This window comes from Choloepus didactylus, chromosome 2, assembly GCF_015220235.1.
Source record: "Choloepus didactylus isolate mChoDid1 chromosome 2, mChoDid1.pri, whole genome shotgun sequence".
Lineage (NCBI taxonomy): Eukaryota > Metazoa > Chordata > Mammalia > Pilosa > Megalonychidae > Choloepus > Choloepus didactylus.
Genome location: NC_051308.1, coordinates 230,763,474 through 230,777,884, shown reverse-complemented (window position 1 = coordinate 230,777,884; position 14,411 = coordinate 230,763,474). Strand labels below are relative to the sequence as shown.

The 14,411-nt window shown below is 44.4% G+C and overlaps 1 protein-coding gene and 1 pseudogene across 6 annotated transcripts in view; both read right to left on the bottom strand.

The window, feature by feature from the left end:
• TMCO4 (transmembrane and coiled-coil domains 4) overlaps nt 1–14,411 on the bottom strand; it is a 105,767-nt gene that overhangs the window by 16,576 nt on the left and 74,780 nt on the right. For all 6 annotated transcript variants that reach the window (XM_037828335.1, XM_037828332.1, XM_037828333.1 and 3 more), the window contains one exon: nt 1,426–1,543. In XM_037828335.1, the coding sequence (XP_037684263.1) occupies nt 1,426–1,543 (118 nt within the window). The remainder of the gene's footprint in view (nt 1–1,425; nt 1,544–14,411) is intronic.
• LOC119527851 lies at nt 11,443–12,835 on the bottom strand (annotated as a pseudogene).

Below are 14,411 nucleotides of genomic sequence, written 5' to 3'. Positions count from 1 at the left end.
CCAACCTGTTTCTTAAACTCCAAACCTGTCCTTTGGATCTGGGCTTAGAATGTTACCTTCTCTGGATGATTCTGCCCTATGTTTGGTGGGCATTCTGCACTTGACCTTTTACCCAAAATACAGGACCCTTATCCAAAATCCCTGGGGCCTGTGCTTCAGAATTCTTAATTTTTTTATTTTAGAAAGCTAATCCTGTGCACATCCTGTTATCTCATAATACTCCCCTGTGAATTTGAGGAGGGGAGGGTCCTAGGCACTCACCCATAATCAGACGGAGGAGTAAAATTGATTCATCATCTCTCATCAGTTTGAGGCAAGTTTTGTGCCATACTTAGGAGAAAAGCCTTTGGTTTTCCGAGCGTCTTGGATTTTGGTGTTGCAGATCAGTTTTGCGCACCTGCCTGGGGCTGCCTGTTTTCCTGACCATCCTTCCTGCTGGACTCTGGGTCTTGTTCCCTATTGAAGCCCCAGCACGGTGCCTGGCACGAGGTTGGTGCCCCCTGAAAGCTCATTGACTGAATATCCCATAAACCGGTAACAATAGAAGCATCATCTGTCATTCACAGAGCGGGCGCCACGTGCCCCGAGGATCTGTGTACCATTTAACCATCGTCACAGCCCTGAGGGAAGGGCCTCACTTCCATTATTCCCCTTTTTCTGATGAAGAAACAGGCCAGCATCGGGACCAGGGCTGTGTGAGTTCAGGTCGTGTGCTTGCCCCCATCCTCTGCTGCATCTCGAGGCTGAAGGGATGGGGACGGTCATCCTCTCAGGCCATCTCTCCTGAGGTGTCAGTGGTGGCCTTCATCTTCTCTCCTTCCCCAACGTCTGGGTCATGGCCTGGGCCAAAACCCCTCCAAGTCCTCGTTCTCAAACCCCAAACAAGGATGGCTTCCCTCCCAGGCTCCCTGGCTCTCGGCAGAGGGTCTGTCCCACTGCTGGGGCCTGGCGTCCCCAACCCTGCCAGCCTCCCATCCCAGCACCTGCCCCTGCCCTGAAGTTCAGTCTGGGGGCCCCTTGCTCCCACCCCCTTCCTCTACTGCCCAATAACTAATATATAAGCATCTTAGTCAGCATTCAAGGACCTCCCATTTGGGGACAATCTGTTTTTCAGACTTATATCCCATTCACCCCCATCCTTCTTCCCCAGCTCCAATCATGCTGACATTGTGTAGCTGGTCCCTGACCTGGCACAGGGAGACTCTTTCCGGATCTTTCCTCCTGTTGTCAATGATTCTATGGGGATGGAGCACCCCAGTCAGAACATGCCTGGGCCTTGCTCCAAAGGGGCCAGTGCCCCACGGGTCCCTGGATCCTCCAGGACAGGGGCCAGGCCTCAAGCATCTGTGTCTCCAGCACAGGGCCTGGGCAGACAGGAGCTCAGTAAGTATGGCCACCTCCCTACTGGTGCCAGGTTTGACAGACCTGCAGTAGCCATTGATGATCCTCCCAGACACCACCTTCCGGAAAGGCTCCCAGTGCTTGGCTTCTCCTTCCACAGGCGCACCTAGCAGGACGACGTCCTCAATGATCCCTTGGCAATCTGGGGAGAGAACCCAGGAGAAGGCGTCAGTGTCCCTGGCCACAGAAGGTCCTGGGGAGGCACTCTCAACACGGTGGAGGACATGACTGTCTCTCTCTCTCTCTCACACACACACACACACACACATGCACACACATGCAAGCACATGTATGCACACATGTATGCACAGTAATTGGGGCTTCTACCTGCTAGTTCCAGCCCCCCTCATGTGCCTGATCTAGTCCTGTAAAGCATCATTATCCCCATTTTAGAGTTAAGGAGAAACAAAGACATTTTCAGGATCACATGGCTAGTAAGTGACATAGTCCAACTTTGGACCATTTCTTTCCACCACCCATGAGGCTTACAAGAGGCCATGGACTTGGGTGGGATACCTTCCTTTAGGACAGCCTGACAGCCCCTGGTCCATCACACATACCTCCCTCTGCCACAGGTTCCCTGGGGGGAATGCAGCTTGCTGGAGAGTGGTGAGTCCTGGGGGGACAGATCTAATGACTCAGAAATATTTTAGGCCAAGGTTGTTTAAAGTGTGGTCCGTGGACCAATGCTGGTCCATAGACTGTTTGCCAAAGTACGGAAAGAGAGGAAGCATTTATTTGCTCTCACTGCAAACTAGTAACAAACAGCTCTCAGATGGGTGTGCAGACCACACTTGGAGAAGCTGTAGACCAATGACAGGGGCACCCCCACCCCATCACTCTAGCCCCTTACTCCGCCATATTTTTCTTCTGCTCTCGCATCACTTGGTTCTTGACTGTCTTCTCTAAAATTGAGGTTCGATGAGGTGGATGCTTAGCTGCCCAATTCATAGCTGGATAGCTGGCATGTGGGACAGCACCTGGCCCTGAGTTGATGCTCAACATTTAAATGAACGAATGAGTCGGCGAGTGAAAAAACTGTTGTCCCCCAGGAAAGTCAGTGTGTGGGCTTTGGAGCCTCAAAGCCCTGAGTTCAAATCCCTGCTTTAGCCAAGTCACTTACGTTCCCTGAGCCTGAAAGAGGATAATGGCACCAGCCTTGTAGGATCTTTAGGAGGATTAAGTCATGATGTGGGAAAACCCAGCACGGTGAGTGCACAGAAGTTAGTGCCTCCTTGCTGCCCCATGCTCTGCCTCCCTGCAGGGAGCTCCTTTACTTACAGTTTTGGGTTCCCGTGTCTAGCGGAGCCACGTGCTCGGTGTCGTTCCTGGGATATGTGCCCGGGAGGGACAGCTCCACCCAGCTAGTGACACAGGACAGGTGGCTTCCTCTCTCTGGGCTCCACTTTCTAACCCGAGTGGCTCCACTTCTACCTGTTTTCCGTTTGGGCTTCCATGTCCGTTTGTCTGAATAAAGGGCTCCAGGCTAACAAGAGTTTGAGAACCCCTGTACCAAGCTCTCTGAGCTCTCCTCTAGTGATGTTAAAAGATTCTGTGACACAGAATTCTGATTTCACCCCCTTTTGTTCCCAGGGAGATAATATTCTGGCAAAAGGATTCAAAACTTCAGTAAGATGATAGTTTATGCTGAATATTAAGAATGGACTCAGACCTCCCCCACCCTCACCCCATGTAAGGGCTATCTCAGGTGCTTATGTGGCTGAAGGGGCCCTTAGAGACCAACTAGATTTTATTCCCACCCCTTCCCTTGGCAGATGAGGAAACCGAGGCTTGCCTGAGATCACATGGCCAGTGAGACTCAAAGCTGGACCGGGACCCAGAGCTGCCGGGTTCCTGGGTCCCTGGGGCCACTCTGTCTGCTGTTTGTAGTAATTAGAACACCAAGCCTGGAGATGGCAGGTGAGTGGGAGGGGAAGTTCTCCTTAGGGAATCCCTGTCACCATCGCTCCCAGAGTGCCAAACGCTGACCACTGAGCAGAATGGCCCTCCCGGGGAGCAGGCAGGCTCTCCATGCAGGGCCCCTTCTGTGCCATTGCAGGAGAGCCGAGGACCGAACTGACTGTCTGTTAGCAACGGGAGTGGAGGCTGGAGGGCTGGGACCCCTTGCGGCCGGCAGTGAGATGAGGGCATCCCTGATCCGCCCGAGCAAGCCTGAGGATTCTGGAAGCGGCTGCTGAACAGATGGCATAAAAGGTTTTTGTCCGTGACCTTGAATGCAGACCAGCAGTTGAACCTCAGGAACCAGTCCGGAGCGCAGCAAAATCAAGCCAGGGTGGGAGGCGAGCTGAGAGCACGTTTACTGCTCTCCGAAGTGCAGCAGCTCACTCTGCCTCACTGGCCCTTCCCCTTTTGTCCTCAGACTTGCTGCCCTCAGGCAGGCTCTCTGAGAGAGGCTTTGCTCTCTGCGTGGTGCCAAACCTGCAGATGAGCTAGGTGGCCGGATCTCAGTAATGCACGGTTGTTAGATGAGGGAAGCCGGCAGGAGTCTCCGCAACCCACCCCGTGTAGAACCCACTAGGGGCCGGAGCCCACCACCCCTGACGGCTCCTGGGAGGCAGAGCCTGTGGTAGGGGAGCGAAGACCCGGCTGCTGGATTTAAGACAAGTGTAGAAGCTGCTGGAAAGGAAATAAAATGTGGTCCAAATCATTACAATCCCGGATTTCAGGCTTCCAGGTAGAATACAGAAAGTCCTCACTCATTTACTGGGTTTTTGTCAAGCAGGCTCCCTCTATGGGCACAGACGACGGCTCTCTGGGATCATAATGTGGATTCAGCAAAAGCCTCCACTTTTCTCAGCCTTTTCAAAGCCAACAAAAGAAAGTGGAATGTAACATTTTAATAACTTAACCACAATTTTTAAAATTTTACTTTAAAATTTCATCGTGATAAATATACATATAACCTAACCTAACCACCTGTTTGTTGTAGGGACAATGAGTGTTTGCTGAAACACATTTGGATTTATTCCTGCTGCTATCATCCCAGCTTCTCTTCTTTTGAACTTTAAAATATTAAGATGGTTTTATAATTCAGACATTTTAGCGACAAGAGGGCAGGGATCCAACTTGCATTCAGTTGCCTTCAAGTTTAAGAGCTACAGATGTGCACAGCATTTACATTTGTATTTTTCATTTTTAAAACATTCTCTGTATGTTATTAATATCCTATTTTTACTTTTAAAGCTGGAGGCCTTTTGTTCTAACTTTAGCACTAAGTAGACTTTAAAACTCCAGTAGTTTAAAAATTGCTTTATCAGCCTTGTCTTTTACTCCTCCACTCTTAGTTCTTCTTGTCATTCACTTGTGCAATAAAAACATTTTTCCCCAACACCTCTTATTTCTGTTCTTAACACAGGAGCTGAAGTGATCCGTTTAAAATGTAGCCATAGGCAGGAGGCATCACACTGGGGTGACAGAAATGTTCTAAAGTTGGGTTGTGATGATGGGTGCGTGTTCAGTTTGCTAAAGATGCCAGAATGCAACATATCAGAAATGGGTTGGCTTTACAACGGGGATTTTGTTAGTTTACAAATTTACAATTTTAAGGCCCTGAAAATTTCCCAATTAAGGCATCAACAGGACGATACCTTCTCTGAAGAAAGGCCGCTGGCCCACAGTGTTCCTGTCAGATGGTAAGGTACATGCCCGGCGTCTGCTGGGCCTTTGCTCCCAGGTTTCATTGCTTTCAGCTCCTGGTTCCAGTGGCTTCCTCTCTCTGAGCTTCTGTGGGTCTTCTCTTAGCATCTCCGGGGCTTTTCTCTTTAAGCTCTCTCCAAACTTCTCTGGGTGTTTGTCTCTGAGCTCTCTGGGCTTTTTCTATCTTTTATCCTCATAAAGGACTCCAGTAAAGGCTTACACCCACCTTGAATTGGTTGGGTCACATCTCAGTTGAAATAACCTAACCAAAAGGACTAACCCACAATAGGTCTGCACCCACAGGAATGGATTAAAAGAACAGCTTCCAACTAGCACATTGCACAACTCTGTAAATTTACTAAAAACCACTGAATTGCATTCTTAAAATGGGGTTGTCTTATGGTATATAAATTACACTTCAGGAAAGTCGGATCATGTCACTCCTGTTCTTACAACCGTCCTGCGTGACCCTTACATGGCCTTTCCACTCTTCCCCTTCACTCACTCTGCTCCAGCCACACTGGACTTGCTGTTCCAGAATGTTCCAGAACATTCCAGCCTTTGCCCTGCTGTTCCTCCTGAATGCTCTTTCCCCGGATATCCATATGCCTTGCTCCTTCACCTCCTTCACCTCTTTGCTTAGCTGTCACCCACTGAGCATCTACCCAACTGAAAACACAGTCCTGCCGTCCCCTTCAGCCCCCTTCCCTGCTTTACTTTTCTCCACAGCATTTGTGGCTATCTGACTTCCTATGTACATATTTTACTTTTAAAAATCTAGTTTATTGTCTCCCACTAGAATGTAAACTCAACAAGGGCTGAGGTTGTTGTCTCTTTTGATCCCTATTGAATCTCCAGTGCTAGAAGAGTGCCCGGCACAAATGAGGTGCTCAACAAATATTTGTGGAATGAAAAAGAGAAAACAATGAGACTCAGCAGTATGAACCTTCATGCTGAGAATAAATGCAAGGAATTTTTTTTTTTTCTTTTCCTTTTTCCTCCTGGTACAACGTCTTCCTAGCTGCTACAGTTGGGGATCTCTGAAGGTGGGGTAAAAGCAGATGAACAGTGCTAACTCTGTTGCAAGTAAATGGAAGAATATTTAACCATTGCTCTCAGCTCTTGGACTGCTTGTTTTCAGAGGTTCTGCTCCAAGCAAGGGACTCATGCTACTGGGAATGACATGGCCTGCCAACGGGCAGAAATAACAAGTGGGTCTTCTGAAGCTAGCATGGCCTCCGTCTCCTCCCCCAGCCTCAGACAAGGGCTCATGGTCACCTTCCCAAGAAGCTCCAACTCTGGCTCTCTTTATGGAATCCCTTTATGGAATCCCTCTCTTTATGGAATCTCTCAGGAATCCCCCATGAAGCGGCTCAGGGACCTCAGCCACTTCAGCTGATTCGGGGTGCAGCATGGGGAGGCCCAATGCTGGGGACACAGATCCAGGGCAACCAAGAGGGCCCTAAGAAACTGCACATGTGCTGATGTCTGTTGGCCAAAAAAATATGCCTCATGTCTTGTGCATACAGGTGTCACAATTTTAAGACCATATGCAGATGCTGTTGTGACTCACAGAATATAGATTCATATAAAGAATCCCTGCATTCAGAGTAGCTTTTGGTCATTATGCAATATCTCAGCAGACATGGAGAGTCTGACTACTACCATGTGTGGGTCTGTGAAAATGTTTGCCATTAGAAAGAGTCCATAGGCTCAAAAGTGTTGGGAACCACTGGTCCAGTGGAAGTGTCTGATCTTTGCCATGAGAAAAACCTGTGTTCAACTCTTGTTTTTTTTCACTGTATGAACTGAGATCACTTAATAACTCCAAGCCTCAGTGTCCCCATCTACAAGATGGAGGTCATACAGCAATAGCAAGGTCTGGGACGAGGTTATGTGTTCTGGGCAGTGTCTGCTCCATATTCCCACACAAACCATCAACATGGCAACCGCGCCAGGGCAGTGTGGACAAAGCATTGTCTTTGGAGATGCCCGGCCATTGATAGTTATAAATGGCTTCTAACCAGCCCCGAATCGCAGGCACTGTTTAGGAGTTCGGCAGTGGGGGGAACATGACTGGCAGACTGCAGTGGTGAATAGCAGTAACGTCCCCTTGAGAGCAGAGCCTCTAGGGAGGAGGCGCTGAAGAGCTGTGAACAGTGGTTAAGTGTTTCCTGGTTTACTTTTATCAACCAGAGATTATATAAGTACAGTTTATATCTTATCGACTGCTCTAATCACGCTTTCAGTGGTTGACCCTGGATTCACCACATGGCACTCCTGGAAGTTCAGAGATTGCTTAGTTTTTTTTTTTTTTAAAAAAGCCAAGAGCTCAGAAGAGACAGCTTCTTCATGATAGCAAATTTCAGTTTACATTATAGCCTTGGTCTTGAAAACTGTGCATAAATTGAGTTTCTGCAAAACTAAACATTTAAAATGCAGCAAAACAGGGACAGTTCTTTGTCATTTTGCTTTTTCATGCAGTGGCCTTTCTTAAAGTGAGGCAAATGTGTGCAGAGCTTTCGAGGTATTTCTAAACGGCCTCCTCCTGGAGTTACACAGAAATCTCATCAAATGGATGGACGGTAACAGCACACACTCCCACATGCCCATCGTGTTGTCAATAATAGATTCCCCTGAGCTGCAAACACCGGAGTATCTCAAATTTAAAATGCAGAAAAGCAGCATTTTCTCCTTCCTGGAAGGGAGGCCTGTGTGCAGGGAGAGAGACCAAGGAGGAAATTATCTCCTGACTGTGGACCCAGACAGCAGACCTCGAAGGAAAGAAAACAAACTGCACCTTGACACAAAATCCATTCCGAAGCCACATGCGCAATAAACACACAGAAACAGCAAAGGAGCGGGAGAGAGAAAGGAGAAGAGGAGGCGTCCACCGTACCTCCTCCTCCAAACTGGAAGGAGGTTCACACCAGGAAGAATCGCTCCAAGAAGTCCACTCCGACATATTCCTGGGATTTGGGATGAATTCTTCAGGGAATAACTAAGCCCTCAAAATGAGTTCCCTCTTCACTCTGTCTCCCCTAAGAGAACCTGTCCCCTCTGATTCTCATCTCTTTTAGGTGGACATGCAAATTGATAAAGGCTGTTACCAGCATCCGGGGACCCTAAAAATGAATCTGCACTGCCTGGCCTCTCCTCACACCCACCTGCGGGGAATAAATCTGGGTTTGTCCAAGGGCAAAGCAACAGGTGGATACAATTCCATGGAAGGAAAATAAATCACATCAAATGTGATGTCTGCTATCGTGGAGATGAAAGAGCCGGTTGACAAGTCTCTTCTGCTTTCCAGCTGGGATCTAGTGACAGCCCAGAAGTAATTCTTAGCCAAGTGGGAGTTTAGGGGCTCAAGCATCAGGATATTTAAACCTATCTGTGTGAGCTCACTGATGAAATCTTCTGCCTTGGTTATATACCTTGCAAACACCATGAGCAGTAATGCTGGCCTAACTTCATAGGTGCTGGGAATGAAATTGGAGAAAGAAATCTTCCTGCAAAGTTTTTTTTTTTTTTTTTTTTTTTTTTCTTAACAATGTTCTGGGATTCTTTGTTTTTAAAGGCAGTTATTTTAGAATTTTATTTGATAACCAGCTGTTTGTTTTCATCCGCATTGCCTATCTGTAGGTTTTTGAAAGTGGTGAGGGCACACAGGTAACTAATGTATAGAGCTTGTTATGTAGATTTTCATCCTTACTGTGTTTTCTGGACAACTGTACACTGATTTGCTATGGGACATTCCTCACTCCTTTGGTCCAGATAGCTTTGTTGAGCCTGATATCGATGCACACAACTGGAGATCCAATGTCCTATGTGGCAAATTTTGGAATCTCTTTGAGTGCCCGAGGGGCATGTTTCTTGACACCCACCCCACGGATGTGCCTGTGAATGGTGATGGTGTACATCACTTCATTCTTGGCAAAACAGCCTCTTCTCGCTGCCCTTCTTTGTGGGGGCCATTCTGCTGGGACAAGGCTGGAAAGGAAGAGCATGAGGATTGCTGGAATTCTACTTCTTAATCCTCTTCCTTCACTCCCTCCTCTTCTCTCCGTATCATCCTTATCATCATGATAGCTTACTTTAGGGTACGCTCTGGACTAAGCACTTAATACATATATCTTTTCATTTCCTCCTCACAATAATCCTAGGATGTAAGGATAGCTACTTCCATTTTATGATGGGGAAGCCCAGCCTCTGAGACACCAAGGAATTTGTTCAAGATCGCACAATATGTGGCAAAATGCAATTTGGTTATTCCTTCATTTTCTCTTCTCTTCCCCTGCTCCATCTCCCTTTGCGATCAAATACAATCTTGAACTAAAACACGTATTTTTTGACAACCGTGATATTTTCCAAAATTGTGTATTAAAAACAGAATACACACACCTGCAGAAATTAACATTTCCAGTTTGGCTGATCCATGAGACACACAGGGAGGCTGAGATTTGCCAGAAGATTAATATCCCAATGTGTGGACCAGGTCAAGGGTACATGACCTTTTACTTTGATAATCCAGACACATATGCTGAACCAGAGGTGGGAGAACAGACATTGCTAAGAAAAAGAAAAGGAGCCTGCATGAAAGCTTTCTATTTTTTTGATGGAGAGTTATAGCAGTTGGCCTACACCCTGACATATGAACTCAATTCTCCCATCAGGAAGGTTAACATAACTAAGTCAATACGACTCACAAATATAGCTGCTGGCTATGAACCAGCACAGAACAGGCAGTTTACTTCATATATATGCATATAGATAAATAACAGATCATGAATTTTCTATCTGTTAGCTATTGTTATGTAACAAACCACCTCCAAACTCAGTGGCTTAAAGTAACAACCATTTATTGTTTCTCATGAGTCTACAAGTTGACTGGGCTGTTCTGCTAAGATTAGCCAGGCATGACTGATTGAATCTGGGCTCACTCATCTGTCTAGAGCCAGCTGGTAAGTAGGCTGAGGGCTGCCTGGTCAAGGATGGCTTTGGCTAGGGCTACTCAGCTTTGCTCCAGTTGTCTCCCATCCTCCTCCAGTTCTTATGGCAGTGACAAGGTTGAGATAGATAGACAGACAGACAGACAGACAGAATCCATATGCAAGGTCTCCCGAGGCCTAGAATGAAACTATTGATGTCAGTTCTTCCACCTTCTATTGGCCAATGCAAGTCACAAAGCCAGCCCAGATTCAAGAAGGTGGGGAAAAAGATTTCACCTCTTGAAGGAAGGAGCTTGAAGATCACATTGTAAAGGGTCCTGGATAAAGGGAGGGGTGAAGAATTGGGGTGGCTTTTTGCAATCAGTCTACTGCAGACAGACATAATATATTTGAAACACTGCAAAGTACTGATGGCTCATGTGTTACATGAGCAAGGGGTTAAAAATCCCTGACGATGCTGGTGCTAGATTAATATCTCTTTGACTTCTCACCTGGTGGGAAGGGGAGGGTGGAGAGAAGGACTGAGTAGGAATGATGCCAGGGTGCTGGGATGGCCCAGCCAGACTGCTGGAAAGTGACTGAGCTAAGGCAGGATCTGTCTAGAGAACTGGAAGAATCAGACAAGACAGAATCCTTTAGGTAAGACCAAGGCAGGATGGGGTGTTCAAGTGCTGGTGTGACTGACACCAGATCCATGGGACCAGGGGCTGCAAAGAGTTCACAGCTGCAAAACAGTTTGGAGTCCCTTAACCAACTCTGATATGGGCAGTTACTGTTTACCCACCATGGTCCTGGATGCCAGAGACTTTGCTAGATTCTATCTATATATGACCACAGTTAATGTTCATTGCCTTTTTTTTTTGTTTAATCATTTAGACATAATTTTTATTATATATTTTCTATAATTTAAACTTTTTTTGTTTAATTATTTCTGACTTACAGAAAAAATGTAAAAATAGTACAAAGAATTCTTGTATATCATCACTCATATTCCCCAAATTGTTCATCGCTTTTTTTTTTCCCAATAAAGTCAAGTCATGTTTCCAAAAGTAAAATCTATTAAGAACAAGTAATATACATGTACAAGAAATTACAAGAAATGATGATCATGGTTAGTTACAAATGCAAAACAGCTAATTAACCCAGGCTTGGGAACATAATAATTAAAATCAAATTCATATGCTGGTTCAAATATTATGTACAATTTAGATAAGCTGGTCAAGTATTATTTGAATTCACCCCATATTTGATAACCTAAAATTATATTACCTTTTCTTCTCCTTTAATATTTTCAGGTACATGCCAATATGGGAAAAAATGTAATTTCCATTTATGTATAAACAGAGAAGAATAACATTTTTAGTGTATGTTTCAGACTATAAAAAAGTTAAGGTACATTTTCCTTTAAGAAGAAAAGAAAAAATTGAGTGCCAAAGTTTAATCGATAAAAGTTTAATATTAACTTGCTTATAAAAATGAAAAAAAATTATGAAACAGATACCATACAATTATTATATGGGCTACCTACTGCTATCTGAAACTACGGAAAGCATTTAAGGAAGGGATGTTATGTCAAAAACATACTAACCCAAGGGATTTATGCTGCTTTAAAAATCTGATTTGCCAGAAAACTAATTGCTTGGCAGAGTTTTAAAGCTAATTACAAAATCCATTTTCTTAATGGTCCAGACATCTTGCCAATTCTCCAAACTCAATAGAACTTCCATTGATTTCCACATTCATTACAGACAACAAATGCTGTCATCGGTTCATCAGCACTACGGGTTTGTACCTGTGTGTAAGTATAGTTCTTTTTACATTTGCCACATGTGAACAAACAGGCCTGCATTGTACCTGTTTTGGCCATGTGATGCTCTCTGATGGCTTCTTCAGCTCATCACTAGCAATTTCCTCTGCTGTAATTCTAGCAAATAAGTCAGGAGGCATATTCCCACACAGTACGTTTTTCCTTAAATTTGGATTCTTTGCATTCTTAAGATTTGATATCCTACTTCATACTTTATTTTTGTATTTCATGTCCATATTCCTTATTTCTTGATATATAGCTTCCTCAATTTGAGACTGTAATTCTTCCTCACCAGCTTCAATAGCAGTGTAGCTGCGGCAGGCATCTCCCTACACTTTAACGGTACAGAATCCTAAGTGCTTGGTGCCTGAGGAAAAGATAAAACATAAGTATCTTGAGCATTTGCCTCATCCTTTCTGCTACCTATGATGCCACTGAGCTACTTTCTTCTCTTGCTTCAGGGCTATTCTGCGAAGTCATGGCAGGTTCTTTTTTCTTCTCTTCAGAGTCTTTGTCACTTGATGGTCTAATAACTTTTTCCAGGATTTGATGAGAGACTTTGCCAAAGACAACTTCTGTCTGTACTCTGCTTGTGAATTGCATTAACTAACATTCTGATTCTTGTGGACTGTAGTAATTCCAGAGTCGTGGGAATATTCTTAAGCTCCTTCAGCAAATCTAATGCTCCAGCTGTGTTCTTCTTCTGCACCATCCTGTCCATCTTCTTGGCAATGCGGACACCTCATCCTCCACGGGTCCGGTGGAAGGTCGGTGCAGCTGGGACGGAGGGGTGTCGGGAGGGCACCCAGACGCTCGGGGAGCCCGTGCAGCAGGTCCAGCCTAGGGACTTCCTCTTACAGTGAGCCTGGGGCGGCAGCGGCCCCCTGCTCAGTCTTTGTCTGGCAGTATCTTTATTTTGTCCTCAATCTTGAATTGCTTAGTTGAGTATAGAATTGTAGTTTGACGGTGCTTTTTCTCTCTCTTCTGGCTTTTATTGTTGTTTTGAGAAGTCTCTTATCAGTCTAGTTGAACTTTCTTTGTAATTCTTTTTTTTTTTTTTTAATTCTTTGATGATCTCCTTATCATTGGCATTCTGCAATTTCACTATGATGTGTTTAGATGTAAAATATTTATCCTACTCCATGAATCTAAGCCATCAATTCTGGAAAATTCTTAGCCAATAAATTTTACTTCTCTCCTAGTCTCTTCTTTTGGAATTTTTATCAGGGAAATGTTGAACCTTAATTTCTCTTTTATATTTTCCATCTCTTGAGCTCTATGAGGCACTGTGGGTAATTTCTTTAAACTAATCTTCCAGTTCATTATTTTTCCCTTTAGCTTTGTCTAATCTGCTGTTTAATTCATCCACTCAGGTGTCAATTTCATAGCTTCTGTTTTTCATCCCTAGAAATTTTATTTATTTTCTAATCCTCCTATTCTTTTTTTCAGTATTTGAAACAAGTTCTATTTATTTTCATTGTTTTAATGATTACAAACACTTCTAATTTGCAGGGCTCTGTCAGATTGTTCTATTGAAGATCGAGGGTTAATCTTGATGTTTGTTGCTTTGATTCATTTTCCCTCATTATAGTTTATTTCCCAATGTGTTTTATAAGCCCAGATTATGAACTCATCTTTTAAGCTTCTCATATGTGGGCTGAGGGCCTATTTCTCAAGAGTAGTTTGGTGTCAGATTTTTTACCAGAGATTTCTGGATCATTCAGGTTGTATAACTGTGAACCCTAAACCCTAGTGGTTATAAATTCCCAGAGACTTTTTCTCCCTCCAGTCAGAGCACATGCTTATTGCTCTGGTTTTCTGTCCTCTCCTTGTTTCTGACCTTGGGTGATTTCTTTATTTCTTGGGAGCTCAGCCAAGCATTTAAGGGATATTTGCTATATTCTGTCTAGTATTTCTGGAACATTTATAGTGGGAGAATTTTTAGGCTCATTAGTCCATACTATTGCCACTCCAGTAGTTGCTAATATATCTTTAATGTTTCTCCATTGCTTATTAATCTCTCTTTGTTTAAGAAAGGGGACAGGCCTCAGACTCAGGGCCTTTGACAGATGACAGCATCAAGCTATATTGTCAATACCATTGCTTTATTTATTTATTTTTTCCATTGCTTTATTTTTAATGTGTTTACTTCTTACTATTCCTTCTATTTATGACAAATAATACTGATTTTCCATTTGAGGTAAAGATTCCTTTTAAAATAAATTTAAGTTTTAGATTATGAATCAATATAAAAATATTACATAGGAACACTGATGGTGAATAGAAATGACATAAATCATGAAGCCGCATGAGAATGTCTGCTGCTGGGAAGGCTGCCTCTAAACTGACAGCGGTTCTTATTATATCCTGCCAGCGATCACAGCCTCCTGGTGTTCACGGCACATTGGCTGTGGTTTAGCAAGCCTGAGTCCACTTACATTTTGATATTTTCTGGACTAGGATGTCAGGTTCACTTCCTGATAGCACACTTATTTTAAAAGGTGGTCATATGTCAGCTAGTAATTTACTTAATTTGACTGGAAAACATTCTAGGTACAAAATAAGATTTCCCTGTGGTTGCTCCCGTTTTCCCCCCT